The following is a 20,453-nucleotide window of genomic DNA, read 5'->3' on the forward strand; positions in this document are numbered from 1 at the left end:
TATTATATGTATAAATATTGTAAAAAAAAAAGTAACTTTTTCATATTTATAGAAATGCTCTAATATCTAAATAAATATAATATATATAGCCAATTTAAGATGGCTTTATGTTTTCACTTTCTTTGATCTTTATATTCAAGTAAAAATATATATATATAATAATATATATATAATAATATATAGATATGTACATATATATACATAGCATAATAATTAATATTTAAATATAATTGTTTATTTTTATTAACAGTTCATACATTTTTTATGTTACTTTTTAGATATTTGCTTGTACTATATTAAAATTTTATGACCCGTTCATAAAATTATGAATGATTTTATTTTTATTTTATTGCTTTTTTTGTGTGTGATTATATTAATATGTGTACAAATTACTTAATTTAAAACATTTTAAAATCCAATTTTTAATTCTTCCCTTTTTTATTATTATTGCAATTACAATCATAATTGTTATATTTATTTCCTTACATTTCTATTTTCCCCGTTGTTATGCGAATATATCTATAATTATTTATGGTAACATCCCAAACGCTTTATATAATCAAATCCAATATAGTTGAATTTGATAATTTTGTTTCGGTGTAAGAAACGTACTTTGATTAAGCAATTTCCCCACCACACAATACATGATATATATATGTGTATATATTAATACATTTGCTTATTCAAGTGTTTATATATACACGCTTTCCCCTTCCCACATGCATTAAAAAAAGTACAGATTTGTATATATGAATAAATGGCTCAGTACAACGACGTTTCTAGTATAGTTATTGATTTGGGATTTGAAAATATCAAACTTGGCTATTCAGGAGATGAAAACCCTAAAAATATTTTTAGTTCAAATGTTGGAGTCCCTTTAGATTTGGAGGAAAAGATAAAAAATGAAGTATATAGAAAATGTTTATGTACAAAAGATGAATTTTATAAGTTTAATTTAATATATCCACTATTTTATTTACAACCACGTGAACACATCAAACTAAAAAATTGTTTATATCTAGATAATAAAAATAATTTTAATGTTAATGAAGATGTTTTAGAAAAAATTCTTTTTATGAATATAAATGGAGATAGATCAATATATAAGTTAATGCAAAATAGGATCAAAAGTTTTATAGGTAACAAATTATATAAGCAAACAGATATTGGAAATGAATATATTGATGGTGATAATATTAGTGAAAATGATAAAAATTATACTGAGGTAATAAATAACATCCAAATTGATTCAGAAAAAAATAACTATAATAATATTACTAATGAAACAAATAATTTAACATCTACTTTAAAAGAATGGAATGAAGAAAATGGCTATTTTGATCTTGATATAATTGAAAATAGTTACATCGATATTTGTGGTATCAAAAATATGTTGAATAAATATAATAATGTTAGTTGTGGATTAAATGAAAACATGGAAAAATTCCCTTATGTATTTTCTTTACCTAATAAAAGAAATAAGCAAATTAAAAAAAAAATTGCTGAATTATTATTTGAAAAATATAAAATTCCAGCTATCTATTTTAATTCAAAATCTATATTAACAGGATTTGCTTATAATAAAAAAGTTTGTTCTGTTGTTGATGTTGGTTCATGTTATACTGATTTTTCGATATGTAGTGATGGTATAATTGATGATAAAAATTATAATATATATAATATTGGGGGTACAAGTGTAGATATGTTTTTGGAAGAGTTACTACAAAAATATAATAATACATCTCTTATTCCATATTATGAATCTCATAAGGAAAAAAATATGCACACAAATAAAAAAGCTAGCTATAACAGTGATAATGTTCATATTGATTATTATACTAAAGCAAAGTATATCCCTTTGAGAGATTTAAAATGTTATTTATGTGAAGTAGCAAATAGTGAAAATGAAATAAATAAAGCAAAAAATATGACATTTAATGAACATGTCGATATATATATATTACCAGATGGTCAAAATATTAATATCACAAAATTTACTAACATTGCTTGTGAAATATTTTTCACACCATCATTATTAAATGATACAACCATAAATACACATTTAAATAATTTATATACAAAAGATAAAACTTTTGAAGGAATTCATACTACATTATTTAACATGTTACAAAATATTAAGTCAATTGAACATAAACAAGATTTAATAAATAATATTATTTTAACAGGATCTTCAACTTTATTCCAAAATTTTAATGAAAGGTTTATCAACGAATTTGCTAATTTAGATATCCTAAATAATACTAATTTACAAAATTACCAAGTATTAAATAATGGCAAAGAATTTAAAAAATATTCTTCATGGAAAGGGGGAAGCATATTATCATCTTTTAAAAATTTCAACTCTTTTTTTGTTACTAGAAAAGAGTATGAAGAATTTGGTTTTGAGATTGTAAATAGAAAGTGCTAAGAATGATGTTATTTTAGTTAAAAGTAGTACACTGCGAAAGTTTTTTTTTTTTTTTTTTTTTCACATGAACAAAATTATCCCACCCATTCAACTATATATATAATATATATATATGTGTGTATGTGTGTGCATGCTGTTGTATTCCCTCAATTAACTTCAGGGTTTCATTTCGCCGTCTTATCTTTTTTATGTATATACCTTTTCATATTTCATGCAATTTTTTAAATATATCAACTGGATAGTGCCAATTGCCCATTTAGGCTATGAATAGGCAAGACATAAACCAAACATATTTTGCTTATATTTTAAAATAAAAATAAAAAAATATATTTTTGATTAAATTTCCCACATTTTGTCACATTCCAAATAGTACATATCCTATAATAGCAATAATTGTATACTATCATACCAGTATATATGCAGAAATATTTTTTAAACACCTGTTTTTATCCTCTTTCACCATTTTATTTTTAATTTCGTTTTTTTCGCAACGTTTACAATTTAAAGCGATAATTTATTATTTTTTAAAGAAAAATAAAATAATAAATAAGTAAACAAAATGAACAAAATGAACAAAATGAACAAAATAAACAAAATAAACAAAATAAACAAAATAACGAATAAATAAACAAAATAACGAATAAATAAACAAAATAACGAATAAATAAACAAAATAACGAATAAATAAACAAAATAATGTGAAATTCGTAGAAAAATACCAATCCATACCATTTCCTATTATTCATATCTTAAATAATACAAATCAAGTAACAAAAAAAAATTCATACAATATTATTAAAATTAAAAAAAAAAAAAAAAAAAAAAAAATTCAGCTAGCCATTTAAACATTTAGCATATAATAAAAAAAAAAAATTTGCATAAATTTATATTATTTTATTTTTCTCTCTTTTTCGTTTTTATTTTTTTTTTTACGAGTTGAGAGTGAAGTTCTATATATTTTGTATAATATATTTGTCTCTTTATAATAATATTTATATGTTTGTAAAAATAAATAAGGATTTTTTCTTTTATTTAATATAATGGTTGGTCAAGTAGATATTAATTATATAAAAAAAAATCAGCTAAACAGCATATTTTGTTAAGTTTGTTTTAATTACATTATAAATAAACATTCATTGGTATTATTACCATATCATAGCTCATATTTGTCTTATTTTATTTTAGTATATGTTTTTTAATTTTTAGCTGATTTGGAAAAGACAAAACGCCAAATTAAGTGAAAATTTAACCAAAATAAAGAAATAAGAGCAGGAATAGGAATAAAATAGGAATAAAATAGGAATAAAAATAAAAATAATAAACACAGAATTGTGTAAAAACAAAGAAAACACAATATGCACCTGAAAAGGAATACACACATGTACATACAAATGTAAATATTTCCATAAATTGAATTAACGAAAGAAATGATAAATGGCGAGTCACACACTGTGAGTTGTAGAAAGATTTGTAAAAATGGAGAAAGAAATAAAAAATCGGTAAATAATGACAATTATTCAGAAAAAAGTGGGAACGAAAAAAATGGGAACGAAAAAAATGGGAACGAAAAAAGTGAGAACGAAAAAAGTGGGCATGATAATAATACAGAACAGAGAAGAAACGAATCTTGTGAAAATTCAATACTAAAAACAACATTATTTTTTATTTTGCTGGCACATACAATTATAATTTATATACTGATAAGAATAAAAAAAATAAAAAATATAAATTGTAAATTAAAAGATAAAAGTATTATATTTATATCAGAAATAGTAAAATTTATAATGTCGTGTTTTTTTTATTCAAAAGAAAATAAATTTAATATAAAAATAATAAAAAATAATTTAATTAATATAATTGTAAATAATAAATTATATCTTATATATTTAATGTTACCAAGTATATTATATTATATACAAAATATTCTTTTTTACATTTCGGTATCAAATCTTCCAATTCCTTTATTTCAGTTATTACACCAATTTAGAATATTGGTAGTTTTAATATTTACATTTTTAATTTTAAAAAAAAAAATAAAAAAGGAAAAAATATTATCAATACTATTTCTATTTTTATCATTGATATCCCTCAAAGATTATGATATAAATTTTACTAACTATTTTATAAGACAAAATTATAATACCACAAAACATATTGACATATTTAAAATCACAACAAATAATAATATAACCAAATATAAATTATTAAATAAATTTAATGTATTATTATTTTATTATATTCTTGAAAAAAAAACATTAAATAAACAAATCTTAAAATTGCCTATATTATTATTATTACAAAAACATGAAAAAAAAAAAAAAAAAATTAAAAAAATAGCTAGTCAATCATATTCCCAAAATAATTTAAACCTTGATAATAATGAATATTACATCGAACAACTTTTGGAAAATAATAAAAATCAAGATAAAACTAATGAAATAAAAACAGCTATGTTAAAACGGTTTAATATTAACACTAGTGTAATAAAAAATATAAATAATAATATAATAATAGGAATTATTTCTACATTTTTAATAACATTTATTAGTGGATTTTCGAGTGTCTTTTTAGAATATGTGTATCTCAATTATAAACATTCTTTTTGGCTACAAAATTTATTCTTATCTTTCTTTACCATAGTAATAAGTTTGTTAACAAAAAATTTAAACATATCTTTTGATATTCCAAACTCGCAAAAAAAAGACGAATCCGATAAACTCCAAAAGGGGAATACAAATGGTCACCAAAGTGGAAAAAGTGGAAAAAATGAAAAAAGTGAAAAAAATGGAAAAAATGGAAAAAGTGGAAAAAATGTTAACCCATTTACAGATACCCCTTTGGAAAGAACAAATTGGGATATTGTTAATAAACTGATTTACTATTTTTATAAACATTTTAATTCATTTAGCGAATTTATTTATGTTTCTATCCTCATATTTTTAAATGGCATAGGTGGAATCATAACATCGGTATATATAATATACGCTGGAAGCTTTTCAAAATTTTTTATTACACCAATTAGTTTAATATTTAATATTTATATATCTTCTATATATTTTAAAGATTTTGAATTTACTGTTAATTATTTGATTTCATTAGTGTTTGTGTTTTTTTCTTTGTATCTTTTTTTTAAAGACAGTTTAAAACCAGTAGTCAATAAATAACAAAAATAAAATTATTAGTCAATAAATATAAACATATGCACATATACACATATTTACATATAAACATATGCACATATACACATATTTACATATACACATATCTACATGCCCGTATTTTCTGACATTTTTTTAACTCACACTGCATATGCATATGTGTGTATCTACTCTATTGCCTTATTTTTATTTTTATTTTTTTACAGTTACTTTTTTAAAAACATTAAAAAAAATTTAAGTTAAAAACAAGCACACATAATTTGTTAAGAATAAAATCTTTTAACAAAAATTAAACCAATTTTGTAAGTTGCATTTTGTCGATAAAAGTGGAGCTACCCAAAATGTGGGAAAAAATAAAATAAAAAAAAATAAAATAAAATAAAATAAAATAAAATAAAATAAAATGGATATATAGATTTTGTGAAAATAGTGATTCTCGAAAAAATTAGAATTCTTTAAATTCCTACAAGTGTTAATACCCTCCGTTTTAGTGATTCATTTTTTTCGAAACTTAAATAAAACGCGGTAGGAGTAGGAAACCTACGTATATGCACAGATGCATTGGCATGGGTTCAAATTCAGAAAAAAAGATGCATAGTCTTTATTCAGTTGTATTGTTATTTTTTTCATCTACCGTATCCTTAGTTGACTTATCTTTATTTTGCCTAATTTTTCCTCTGGTTTTTTTTTTATAATTTAATATATTTCTTCCTATTTTCATTTCATCCCTTCCATTTAGGAAATCATAATTTGCATTTCCTTTTTGATTTTTTTCTTTTTCTTCATTATCAGATTTGGATTCATTTATATTTTTATCACCTGTTGGTGTAAATAACTTTTTAATAGTTTCTTTTTTTTTATTTATTGTATATTTCGAATTTTCTGAATTTTTTGAATTTTTTTCTTTTTCAAATTTATCAAATGCATCTTTATATATAACTGGCAACCATTCCATAGAATAAGCAGAAGAAAAATCTCTTATTTTATCCATATCAAAACCTTTTAATTTCATTCTTTGATCTCTTATTTCATTTCTTTCTTTTAAATATCTATTTAACTCTGCATCATAAATTTCTTTATGTGTAACATTTTCTCCTTGGCTTCTCAATCCTATTTCAGCTATTTTTCTAAAAACGCGTGGTTTTTGTACTGTTGAATAATATACCATTCTTAAATGTTTTAATTCATCTTCTGTATATTTATTAGCTTTATATATATACTCATGTAATTTTAAATATTTTTTCATAATATCTTGACTTTTTTTTTCTTTTGTATCTATTAAATTTGTATATTTTCTTAATATTAATGATGATTTTATTAAATTTTTTTTATTTACATATTCTTCAAATAGCTTATTTATTCTTTCTTTTTCTTTTGGATCATATTTAATTGGTTCATTTAAATATGGAGTAAGTTTATTGGGATCTATTCTAAGTCTACTATTTCTATATATTTTTCTTTCTTTATTTTTTTTAGTGCTTTCGTGTTTTCGAAAAGCTTCAGCTATTTTTGTTCCTTTCATAGTTAATATTTTTGTATATAATAATTGCACTTTTTCAAGTTTAATATGATTTGGATATTTTTTAAATCTTTCTATCAAATCTTTATATTTTTTTGTTTTTTCTATTATTTCATATTCATAAGACATGTTTGCATATTTTTTTTCATAATCAGAATCACACACATTATCATAAATATCATTTACAGGTTCAGAACCCGTTTTTTTTTCTGACAAAATAGATGTAGAACCATTTTTTTTATCTTCTTCTTCTTCTGATGCAATTTTTGCACAAAAGTCATCTAACTCATTGTAACGATATTTAAAATTTAAATAATCTATATTTTTATCATTACCATGTTGGAAAATATATGTTTTTATCAGTTTTTTCAAAATATTATCAACATTTTGTTCATTTGGATAAATATATTTTAATTTATTAACAAAAATATATGGTAATGAATTTAAAATTTTAAATGATTCTTCTCTTGTTAATACATTTGGATTTTCTGTCAAAATTTTATAACAAGTATTTATATCATCATGATATAAAAAAAAATAAAATTGTTTTTTCAAAACATCTCTATCATAAATTTGTCCATACAAATCATCTATACTTTTAATATCTATTTCTGGTTTATTCCTTAATCTAGTTTTATAATTAATATATGTTACATTAAATTTTCTCAAAACATTTTCATAATCTGTGCTGAATTCTTTTGGATATAATTTTTTATTTACTGTAATTACTGGCATCTTTGCCAATAATTTAAATAAATATTTATTTTTTTTTTTCATTTTTATTGATTTTATTTTGGAATCATCTTCTTGTAGTTCTTGTAGTTCTTTATTTTCCATAAAATAATATAATGCATTGTTTCGAATTTCATTTTTATTTTTTGTATTATATAGTTTATTATTTCTAATAAATGCATTTTCACAAAAATGGATATTATCCTTGCCATTATCTTTATCTTTATCTTTATCTTTATCATTCAATTTTGGTTTCAATTTTATACCATATGAATAATTGTTAATAAACCCTTTAATTCGTCTATTTTTGTATTTCTTATTAATATTACAATTGTAACTATTTTTATTCAAATGGCTAGCTAATGATATTTGATTCTTTTTACATTCCTCTCCATATAAAATTCTATATTTCTCTCTTTTTTTTTCGCTTTTTTTCTCTCTTTTTTTTATTCCATCATTATCTCTTAAACATATTACATACATATAGTAGATTAAAATAAAAATGGCAAATATTTTCATGTTTGGTCATTTTCGCATAGACAAAAAAAATGCTATAAAAGATGTGTAAAGTGGTAATAAATAGATACCAAACAAAAAAGATAATCCGATTTCAGATTATGCAAATATACCACATGAAATATAACAAAACTTTAAATATCTCAAAAAAAAATTAGTAAAATTTATTACATCATTTTATCAAATCATTTCTATCTTTTATTCTCCAATTTATAAACAAAAAAAATATTTAATCAATTATAAGCTAGCTCAATTAATATCCATTATTTTATTATTTATCCACATGTATATATATACACTTTTTCTTGACTCCCAATGTATAACTACAAATCGATCGTACCATTCTTACCTTCCCTGTATTATATTTTCTAAATAGGAAAAAAATTGTTCTTTTTTTATCTGTAAAACTTTCCCCCATATCATTACACTAATTCGAATAAAAAAAAAACAAAAAAACAAAAAAAAAAACAAAAAAAAATAAAAAAAAATATACATACGTAATACATACGTAATACTACGCAATGCATGCTGCACAAAAAGCGTTTCAAATATTCCACCTTTTTTATCATCCATTAACATAAAATATGCTCAAGTTGTATATGCAAATATACCACCGAATCTGTTCATATTTTTTCTCCTTTTTTCTAATTTTTCTACCTTTTTTTAATTTTTCCACTTTTTCAAAAACCAAAGAAAATGTTGAAGGAGTTTTACTAATGAGAAACATTTATACAAAGCTCGAAAATAAATATACATATATGTTTGGCCATATAAATATTACGTCCTCTCCAAACATCTATTAAAAATAGTAATCTTGTAAACTATACTCGGTGGTAAATAAAATTATCCATTTTGTGTTGACAGTTGACATAATTTAAAAATGGGAAGAAAATGGGAAGAAAAAATGGGGAAGAAAAAATGGGGAAAAAAAAATGGAAAAAAAATGAGAAAAAAAAATGGAAAAAAAAATGAGAAAAAAAATGAGAAAAAAAATGAGAAAAAATGGGGAAAAAAAATGGAAAAAAAAAATGGAAAAAAAAACGACACACCTCCAAATGAACCTATGCAAACTCGCACTTGTATTTTTGAAACATGGCGGCCAAGGTAGTATCATCAGATGCCTTTAACAATGATCGGATAATGTTTTTGTATTTAATAATTTTACAAAATTCATCCGTTACATTTTCAAAAAGCAATGATTTTTCATGTGCTAACTCAATAATTTCTTTGGGCAATCCAGCTAATTTTGCTATATGTATACCAAAAGATTTAGGACATATTCCTTTTATAAATTTATACAAAAATATAATTTTTTCTTGATCATCATCAATGCTTAAGCTCATATGATAGTTTGAGATATTTGTATTATGTTTAACTTCTTCTACTAATAAATGATAATGTGTTGAAAATATACATCTACATTTTATTACATCTGAAATTTGTTCAAGAGTAGATAATGCAATAGCAGTTCCATCAAATGATGATGTTCCTCTTCCTAATTCATCTAAAATTGCTAAACTATATTTAGTACTTTGTTTTAACAAATTTGATATATCTTCTAATTCTACAAGGAATGTACTTTTTCCTTCAAATAAATTATCACTAGATCCTAAACGTGTAAATATTTTATCTACAATAGTTAATTCACAATATGTTGATGGAACAAAAGCTCCAATTTGAGCCAAAATAACTGAAATAGCAGTTTGTCGAAGTAAGGTACTTTTACCACCCATATTAGGTCCTGTTAATAAAAGGGTTGTTTCTTTTTCTTTATCACATCCCATATAAATATTATTTGGAATAAAATTAGGCATTAATGTAGCAACTACTGGATGTATATTATTTTCAAGAATTAAAAATGGTTTTTTTTCTTTAGATGCATTTTCAGAACCCATTTTTCCATCTTTTTCAATTTCACAATTTAAATCATCTCCATAATTAGGATCATCTGATTTATTATCCATTGTATTTTCACATTCCATAAAATGTAAAATTGGTCGTGTTAAAGGAAAAGAAGTGTTTAAAGCAACATAAGCAAATGCTTGTAAACAATCTAATTCAGAAATTAGTCTACATGCAGATATATATTTTTCATAATGTTCATAAAATAGATGAAATATTTTCTGAAAAAATGGATAAATAGCATCTTTTTTTTCTTGTTCAATATCTTCTAACATTTCAACTAAATTTTTTATTTCCTCATTTTGTATTCTAACAAATCCTTTTTTAACAGATGTAATTTCAACTTCTTTTAAAAATGATTTAGGAACATTATCAGGACATTCTATTTCATATTTATATTTTGCATGTACATATTTAAGATTTGGAATTTTTAAAATTTTTTTAATATCAACTAATATATTATTTAATTCTTTTTCTATATCTTTTTCTTTTTTATTTATTGCATCAATAGCATCATCACATCCATCAGCAGGCTTATATTCTTTTTCTCCATCAAAATAAATCTTTTCTAAAAATTCATTAGTTATTTTATCAATTTCAGGATAATTTCCTTTTATATTATTTTTAGATATTTTATTATATGTATTTGTAATTTCGAATAAACGAGTAGGTATTAAATCTTCTTCACTATCAATACTATTTATTTCAATTAACATATTGTCAATTTCTTTAAATGCATTTAAAAATGTGACGAATTCTTTTAATTTTGTATTCACTATGTTATCAAAAAAAACAGCTCCTCTTTCACTTTGTGAAGCTTGTATACATATTTTATTTAATAATCTTTCTATATCAGGTAATTTCTTTAATTTCAAACGTATTAAAGATAATATATGATCATTTTTTCTTAAAAATTCAACTACATCTAATCTCTGATTTATTTTATCACAATTTAATAAAGGACTACATACCCATCTTCTCATATTCCTTGCTCCAAAATTTGTACATGTTTTATTTACATAATCATATAAAGAATTTTTTGTTTCTCCAGATTGAGTTTCTAAGATTTCTAAATGTTTCAATGCCGTTGCATCTAGAACCATATAATTATCCTTTTTAAATAAATCATAAAATTCAATTTTACAAAATTTTAATATTTTTTTATCTAACAAAAGAGATCGTAAATAGACAATAAAACCACCAAATGCACATATAACACTATTTTGTTCTTTATATGCTTCTAAAGCTTTAGGAATATTTTCAAAATATTTATTTACTTCATCAAGAGAAGCTATTATATTAGGAAAACTATTAACGCTAGTTAATTCTGGGCAAGCTGGTATATTTTTAAAAATAGATAAAACTTCTTTATTTATATTTTTTGAGCAATATAATATTTCAGCTGGACATAATTGAGCTAACAATGTTCTTAACTCAATTCTAGATTCATCATCATTACAATATCCAACAGATATATAAGATGTAGCCACATCACTTACAACAAATCCAAAATTACATTTGGTTTGTGACCCTGCATTATTATTATTATTATCATCATCTCCTATATCTTCTATATCATCAAAATGAAAACATATTATATATTTCGTTTCTGCTGATAACATATTATCATGTAAAATTGTACCTTTTGTATATATCTCGTTAATTTCTCTTTTTATAGCTTTATCTTTAGGACCTGATGATGTTTTATTTCGTTGTTCTAATTCTTTAGGGGTTTCCATCTGTTCTATTACAACAACTTTATGACCACTATTTATAACTTTTTTTGCATATAAATGTAAAGATTGTTCAGGAAAACCTAAATGAGGCTTTTGTTCACCATTCATCCAATTCAACCCACATATTGTATGCATTATACAAGCATCTATATAAAAAATTTCGTAAAATCTACCCATTTTAAAAAAAATTATTTTATCAAAATTTTTGGATTTTATTTTCCAAAATTGTTGCATACCCGGAGTATAATGAGCTTGCTTATATTCAATTGCCCATTGATGATCTTGAGGTGGTGTCCAAATTGTTGATGAATCATAATTTGGATGATCAGGGGCATTTAAATTAATATCTCTAATATATTCTGGTTGTATCCATTTAGGAAATTCAAAAGAATTACAATATAAAAAATATTGTTCTATATATAATCGAAATTTATCATTATTTAATGTAATAGGTAAATTTAAAAATTTATTACGTAAATGATCTAATTCTTGTGATTTTTTATTATCTTCAATTTTTTTTCGTTGCACATATTTTATATCTCTATTATTATTACTACCATCTTCTTTGTTACTATTTATTAAAATGTCTTCTCCTTTTTTATTTTCATCATATAGTAAATTTTTCAATTTATTGTCAACTCCTCCTTCATTTTTTACAAAATTTTCTTTTTTTTTTTTTTTTTTATCATTACTATCACTTTCACAATCATCATCATCATCATAAGAACTATCCAAAATTATTTTTCTTTTTTTTTTTACAATTATATCTTCCTCTGTGCTTATCTCAGCATTATCCATAATATATCCGTTATTTTCATATTTAACAGAATCACCATTTTTATTATTATTATTATTATCACTTTTTTCACATCCATCAAAATTATTTATGTTACTAAAAAGTTCACCCTTTCTATCGCTATCCATATCTTTATTATTTTTAAATGAATTATCATCTGTCTTTGCACAAACAAAATTATTTAAAATATCAATTTTGCTTTCTTTTTCTTCACATGCTTTATCATTAGTATCTTTCATGCTGTTTTCCTTTTTTATTTTATTATTTTGTGTTTTAAAAAAGCTTAAAATTGAAGCTTGCTTTTTATTTGAGCAAGCTCCTCCACTCCCCTTGTTCACTTCTCCCATTTTAAAAAAACAAAAAAATTAAAAATAAAAAATTAAAGATTAAAAATTAAAAATTAAAAATAAAAAAAAGATAAAATTAAAAAAGATATTTTTTTTTTTTTTTTTTTTTTTTTTTTTTAATTTTAAATTATTTACGCATTTATACACACTATGTGCATATCTAAATATTCCTTTATCTGTTTCTGACTTTATCACAAAATAAAATTATCTTATCTTTAGTCGCTATATATAACCCTATCAACTTTGTATTCCTTATAAGACTTATATGAATTCACAAATATATATATCTCTCTTCTTTTTTTCTAAAATCAAACAAGAATCACCAACCAAATTAAATTTTTTTTTTGATATTTTATATAACTTAAAAATTAAGAACCCTTTTGTCTATTATATCTATGTCTTCTATATACTTCTCGCCAACTTTGGCATTCTATATGCATAAAATGAGGTTTCTATATTCATTTATTTATCTATTTAATAAAACTATTATTTTTTTAATCTCTTCTCTTCCTTCGTTTTAATATAACTACATCCATACATTCAAAATGTTTTAAAAAAAAAAAAAAAAAAAAAAAAAAATAGATATATATTTAGTATTATTTAGTATTATTTCCTAAATATTTTTATGCTTTTTTACATTTCTTTTATTTAAAATTTGTGTTAATATACTTATCGTTTTACTGATTAATTTTTATTTTATTTCTTTTTTCTTTTTTTATATGTCTATCAAACTAATGAAATAAAAAATATACATGAATCATATAATATATATATGTATATTATGTTGATAACATAAAAGTGTCTATGCAATGGGCTCACATTAATACTGAAGTGAATAAAATAAAAAAATAAGTGTAATATATATGCACGGTATTTTATATTATTGTACTAAAAATATCTCTTTTATTTATCTTTGCTATATATATGGTAAAATATGTCTAATATATAGAAACACACTTATATTTGTTATGTACATTATATATTACTCATTATATATTTTTTTCAATTTGTGAGAATTATACAACTAATAAATTATTATTAAAAAAAAAAAAAAAATGCATAAGGTTGTGTATTAACAAAATGATATACACATATGCTAACCGAGCAACATACACACACACACACACACATATATTTCTCAATTTTATAAAATGAAGCATTTAAAATTTAATATATATTAAAAATATTACTTATTATTTATATAACTAGTTCTATTAATGTAAGTTATGTTTATATTCTCTCTAATTATTTTCAAATTCATGAATTTTATAATAAGTGATATTTTTTTTTTTTATCATTTAATAATATTTAGTATATTTTATATTTATTGACAAAAAAAGAAAAAACATAAATAAATACAAATTGTATTCCTTTCTTTGAGGGCTTATAAAATTAAAAACATTTAAACAGACATTTTTTAATTTTAATAAAAATATATTTTTTTATTTTAGGCTAAAAAATGGAATGCTAGGACACTATTATTATTATGTTTTATTTTTTTTAATAAGGTTTTTCATTTTGCTTTATTTTTTTTAATAAGGTTTTTCATTTTGCTTTATTTTTTTTAATAAGGTTTTTCATTTTGTTTTATTTTTTTATGAGCTTTTAAAACCCAATGCAAATATATATACATATATATATACATGTTAAATTACATAATTGTGTATATAATATGATAAAGAACTAACTATTATATTTATACCAGTTCATTATAAATTTAAATGCATATTAATACAATAGTAAAAATTAAAAATTCACAATTAAAAAATAAATATACCTTATTCGTTTTTTATTTTTTATATCTTATATAATAATTTATTAAAATAAAGGGATGCTTAAAAAAATTATACAAAAAAAAGCTAATTTTTATATGTTTCTTAAAAATAGGCGCACGAAAATACACAATTATGGGGTTTAGAATTTTCCCCATTTTTTTATAAACATTTTATCATATAGTTATGTAGTAAATAAATAAATCATCATATGTATGTATTGAAAATTCGGGAAAATAAAATTATCTTAAAAGGGTTTACCCAAAATAATAAGCATAATAAATATTAACAAAAATAATATTCATCTATAGCCCATTCATTGCCTACAATTTTCTGCCTCATTCACATATGAGTTGGGATATACCAAGTCGAATTATTTACGAATTATTTACGAATTATTTACGAATTATTTACGAATTAATTTTGCTTATATTACCATTCTTTTATTAATTTTGCTTATACTACCATTCTTTTATTAATTTTGCTTATAATATACAATCTGAACATATTTGTTCTTGTAAAAGTATCAAAATATAATTTTTTTCGAAATCTCTCTCTATATATATACAAATTGCTATGTATATATCCCTATAAAATCAGAATGATGTTCTAACTATATTTTATTTGTTTATTTTTTTTGACAAACATTTTTAAAAAATGGCGACAATTCTTAATATGGAATTCCCTTCATCAGATGAAAATGATGAAGACTATAATGTTGAAGAAGATTTAAAAGAAGAATTAAAAGAAGAAAAAAAAGAAGAAAAAAAAAAAAAAAAAAACTCAAAAAAAACAGAAAATAATATTAAAAAATCTATCATAAAAGAAAAAACAGAAAAAATATATACCGATATTAATAAAGAATATGAAAAATTATACACTCATGAAAATAGTGTTACGAATGAAGATTTTCTTCTTCAATTTCATAAAAAATATCCTCAATATGAAAAAAATAATAATACAACACAAAAATTGTTTAACCATCTGAATAAATATTGCTCAATAGAACAAGATAATTCCAATTTTATGGACATAAAAGATTATAAAAAAATATGTCGAAAATTTTATGATAATAATAATAATAATAGTGATGATAATAACAACAATTCTGATGTCTCAAATGTTGTCAAAAGTGCATTAAATTCATTTTATTCTAACAATTCTGTATATGTAGAAAAAAAATACATGTATGCTGGTAAAATATATAATATTAAAAAAAAAATCGACAAAACTTCCTCTTCATATAAAAGATATTTAAAAACAAAAGACAAAATAAATATTGGTGGAAATTTTGCAAATATTGATCAACTTGTACAGCAAATACAAGAAAATAAGCAAATCAATACAATTGATAAATCAACAGAAGATTGGAAACATTACAAAATAGTTAATTCTATTGATGAAGAAAAGTTAAAAGCTAACCAAAATTATTTGGATAATAAAATTTTTGCAGAAAATGTTGAAAGGAAAATGTTTGAAAACAAAGCGAAAAGAAAGCCGTGATAAGGCCGTGATAATATAAAAAAACACACTATTATGGTATTTTTTTCCACATTTTTAATACAAATAAAGTGGAGAATTCCTATATCCGCCGACTTACGATACACCACACATCATTTATGATATCCTGATTATATCAAATATATATATATGTATTTTATTTTATTTTATTTTATTTGTTTAACTCATTTGTATTCTTGAGAATAATATCATTCCCACTTTAATAATATTTATAATGCTTATTTTTTTCACACCCTTTTAGTGTTCCATTATTTTATTACTTTTTTCTGTACATTGTATTTACATTTATGTGATAACATATTTTTAATTTATTTTTATTTAATTTTTATTTAATTTTTATCTAATTTTTATCTATTTTTTATCTAATTTTTATCTAATTTTTATCTATTTTTTAATTCATTTTCAATGTGTTATAATAATTAAAAAAATACCCTATTAAATTATTGTTTATAGTTTACCATTTTTTTAACTATCCTTAACATATTTATTATTTTGTCTAAACCCCCCAAAAATAACTAAAAAAGTGATTTTAAAAATGTAAAAATTTATTTTTAAATTATCATTATTCTATACACACCTATAAATTTTATTAACAGTTTATTTAATTTTTATTAATAGTTATTTAATTTTTTATTAATAGTTATTTAATTTTTATTAGAGCTTATTTAATTTTTATTAACAGCTTATTTAATTTTTATTGATTTATATTAATATATCTTTTCCAAACTCAAAAAAATATAAGTTTAAGTTATACTAGTATATATCTCTGTTCACATTAATAAATATGTTTGTCCATCACATGGAACAAAACAACATTCCTTTAAATAATACAAGATAATATGTAGGTAGTTAAACATGTAGGTAGCTAAATATGTAGGTAGCTAAATATGCAGGTAGCTAAATATGCAGGTAGCTAAATATGCAGGTAGCTAAATATGCAGGTAGCTAAATATGTAGGTAGCTAAATATGTAGGTAGCTAAATAACTAATGTCAAATTCATTAAAACGTGGAAATTGCAAAAAATGGTGCAAAAAATGAAGTATAAACAGTGTAAAAGTGCAAAGAATAAATAGAAGAATGAATAATAAACGAATAAAAGAACGAAGATGAACGAAACATTTTTTGCCGCTTATAGTCCTGAAATGGAATAAAGCATAGATTAAGCTCTATTTTAAAATGTTTATTCGAACTTTAAAAAACAAAAAAAAAATGTAAGAAACAGTTCAAGCAATTTGAAGTATAAACCATTGATAAGCATCACAAAGGGAATAATAAAATAGGCACACACATGTATGTATATATATGTATATAATATATATATGTGTGTGCATAATATATATATGTATGTGTGTAAGAGAATGAATTAGAGATTCTGGTCGATTGAAGAATGATGTAACAATTTTTTATGAAGCATTTCTTGCTATAAAAAAATTCTAAAATCAACAAGCATTTTGTAAAATAGATAAATATACGAAAAAAATAAAACTTAATGTTAATACCTATTAAAACTATTTATAATATAAATACCTTAACTTATTCTGTGGATATAAATTGTCAATACGAAATATATATATTTTTTTTTTTACACACAAATTGTGTGCATATATAAATATTTAATTTTTTTCACACACTACAAATTCGATAAAATAATTTAAAATTTTCTTTGATATGCATTTTGACTTTTGTATAATTTTTTGTATTCTTGTTGTTGGTAAGATATTCGTTCAGAATTATCATAAGCATTATTATCATCATGTCTTCTGTATGTTTTTCTATTTTTACGATTTTTTTTTGATATAAAAGGTCTAATTGGCAATGTCAAAATAAAAATTATGAGTTGAAATATAGATGAAATAAAAAAACATATCCATCTCAATAACCATATTATAATTTTTATGGAATATTTAAATGATATATATATAATATAAAACAATATATATATGTGAATAAAATTAACAATAGTGAAAAATAATAAAAATAATATTTGATCTAGTAAATTTGTAGGTATTATTCCCTTTAATTCTGGATTTATTGTATTTATTTTATTTACGAAATTTTCTGCATTTATATTTAATTTTTGGACAAAATGTTCTACATATTTAAAATAACCATCTTTTAATGATAATAATATTGGAATTACATTCTTAACATGTTTTAAAATTAAATCATAACTATGTGATAAAATTGTATTAATTTTATTTTTTAAAAAAAGATGATAATATTTATAAATATAATCATTATATATATTTATAATTATATTTATTTTATTATTATTTATTATAAATTCATAAAATTCATATATTTTACTAATTGTCAAAGTACCATACATTTTTGTATATTTTATCAAGTTATAATATATAATATAAATTCTGTTCAATATTTCAAATAAATATGTATTTTCAATTATTATAATATAAATTGTTTTATATATTTTATAAATTTTATGAAAATATATCTTAATCATATTATAAGATATTAAATAATTTTCTCCATTTTCATATCCATTATTATTATAGTAATATTTTTCATATTTTTTACTACAATCATTTAATTTATATTCAGTATTAGCTATTTTAATTTCTAACTTATTTATTTTACTTTCCAAATTTTTATTTTCATTTTCCTTTTTATTTAAATTCTCATTATATTCATTTCTTATATTTTTAATTTCTTCACTATTTTTTAATTCCTTTTCTTTACAATTTTTAAACAAATTTTTTGTTTCATTCATTTGAGATACACACAAATTTAATTCATTTTTATTATTTTCTATATATTCATGTAAACTATTCTGAACATTTTTAATTTGAATAGCTAGCTCATTTTTTTGGTTCTCACATTCTTTTATTTTTCTCTGTGCTTCATTAATATTGTTTTCTAAAATTTGTTCTCTACTCATATTATTAATCTCATCATTCCCATCTTTTGTGCTAACACCATTTTCACATTTTAAGGTCGTAGCTACATATGCAAAACCTATGATCAACCAGACTTTCCCTAATTTCATTTTTAAAAATAAAACCAAAAAAAATCAAAAAAAATCAAAAAAAATAAAAAAAATCAATATAGTAAAATGTGGTAAAATGTGGCAAAATGTGGCAAAATGTGGTAAAATGTGGCAAATGCGTGGGGAATAAGTCGGCTTGCTGTGCTTATATGTATTTACACCCGTGCGATGCAACAGTTTTGTTCTTTTGAAAAAAATAAAATAAGTGGCACATGTATCCTATATTATAACTATCGTTTTATTCTTATATATAATATTTTATGTATATCCACTTTAGTACATACATATATATATATAACATATTTTTGTGTGTTATGTGTCTTGTTTCGCTATAATATAAAAATGGCTTGAATTTCGATATTTGTATATTTTTTTATTCTCGTAATTTTTTGAAATATTTAAAAATGTCCTTTAAATTTTTAAGCATACAAAATAGAGATACATATAAATATATTTGTTATTTTAAAATGATATGCTTATATGCTAAGGCAAAAAACGGCGAGGGGCTAATGCATATTTATTTGTGTATTTTACCCAGTATTTTATTTTCGAAATGTTTGTAAGCATAAAATGTAAAATGTATAAAATGTAAAATGTATAAAATGTAAAATGTATAAAATGTAAAATGTATAAAATGTAAAATGTAAAATGTAAAATATAAAATGTAAAATATAAAATGTATAAAATATAAAATACAATTTTTAATGAGTAGCATATTTTTTATTATAAAAACATTTCAAATAAAGACTGTGCTTACTCTACATTCAAAAATGGCAACATATATAATATATATATTATATATATATATTATTATACATATATTGCCCTCTATATTTTGTATGTTATTGTCGAAATAAAAGCGATTATATTTGTTAAATTTGCATAATTTCTATTTTTTGTTCATCCAGTTTTTTTTAAACATATCTTTATATGCAAATAATACTGTATTAAAATGATTAAAAGCTTATTTAACCTTGCCAATATAAATTTATTTTAAATATTGTTATGTTTTTTTCGG

General features: G+C 21.4%; 6 protein-coding genes across 6 annotated transcripts; 3 read left to right on the forward strand and 3 right to left on the reverse strand.

Moving 5' to 3' along the window:
• Positions 1 to 757: 757 nt before the first annotated feature.
• On the forward strand, positions 758 to 2,428 carry PY17X_1105900 (actin-like protein, putative; the record flags this gene model as incomplete). The annotated part of the gene is made up of 1 exon (XM_022956434.1): positions 758 to 2,428. One exon carries the CDS (start codon positions 758 to 760, stop codon positions 2,426 to 2,428), a length of 1,671 nt encoding a protein of 556 aa, XP_022812343.1.
• A 1,427-nt stretch (positions 2,429 to 3,855) lies between these two features.
• On the forward strand, positions 3,856 to 5,592 carry PY17X_1106000 (UDP-N-acetylglucosamine transporter, putative; the record flags this gene model as incomplete). Its single annotated transcript, XM_022956435.1, has 1 exon — positions 3,856 to 5,592. One exon carries the CDS (start codon positions 3,856 to 3,858, stop codon positions 5,590 to 5,592), a length of 1,737 nt encoding a protein of 578 aa, XP_022812344.1.
• Positions 5,593 to 6,187: 595 nt separating this feature from the next.
• PY17X_1106100 (conserved protein, unknown function) lies at positions 6,188 to 8,356 on the reverse strand (the record flags this gene model as incomplete). Its single annotated transcript, XM_725797.2, has 1 exon — positions 6,188 to 8,356. The coding sequence occupies one exon, from the start codon at positions 8,354 to 8,356 to the stop codon at positions 6,188 to 6,190; it is 2,169 nt and encodes a 722-aa protein (XP_730890.2).
• A 1,058-nt stretch (positions 8,357 to 9,414) lies between these two features.
• On the reverse strand, positions 9,415 to 13,134 carry PY17X_1106200 (DNA mismatch repair protein MSH6, putative; the record flags this gene model as incomplete). Its single annotated transcript, XM_022956436.1, has 1 exon — positions 9,415 to 13,134. The coding sequence occupies one exon, from the start codon at positions 13,132 to 13,134 to the stop codon at positions 9,415 to 9,417; it is 3,720 nt and encodes a 1,239-aa protein (XP_022812345.1).
• Positions 13,135 to 15,563: 2,429 nt separating this feature from the next.
• Positions 15,564 to 16,409, forward strand: PY17X_1106300 (conserved protein, unknown function; the record flags this gene model as incomplete). Its single annotated transcript, XM_022956437.1, has 1 exon — positions 15,564 to 16,409. The coding sequence occupies one exon, from the start codon at positions 15,564 to 15,566 to the stop codon at positions 16,407 to 16,409; it is 846 nt and encodes a 281-aa protein (XP_022812346.1).
• A 1,670-nt stretch (positions 16,410 to 18,079) lies between these two features.
• On the reverse strand, positions 18,080 to 19,435 carry PY17X_1106400 (conserved Plasmodium protein, unknown function; the record flags this gene model as incomplete). Its single annotated transcript, XM_722283.2, has 1 exon — positions 18,080 to 19,435. One exon carries the CDS (start codon positions 19,433 to 19,435, stop codon positions 18,080 to 18,082), a length of 1,356 nt encoding a protein of 451 aa, XP_727376.2.
• Positions 19,436 to 20,453: the final 1,018 nt, after the last annotated feature.

This window comes from Plasmodium yoelii, assembly GCF_900002385.2.
Source record: "Plasmodium yoelii strain 17X genome assembly, chromosome: 11".
NCBI classification, from domain to species: Eukaryota; Apicomplexa; class Aconoidasida; order Haemosporida; family Plasmodiidae; genus Plasmodium; species Plasmodium yoelii.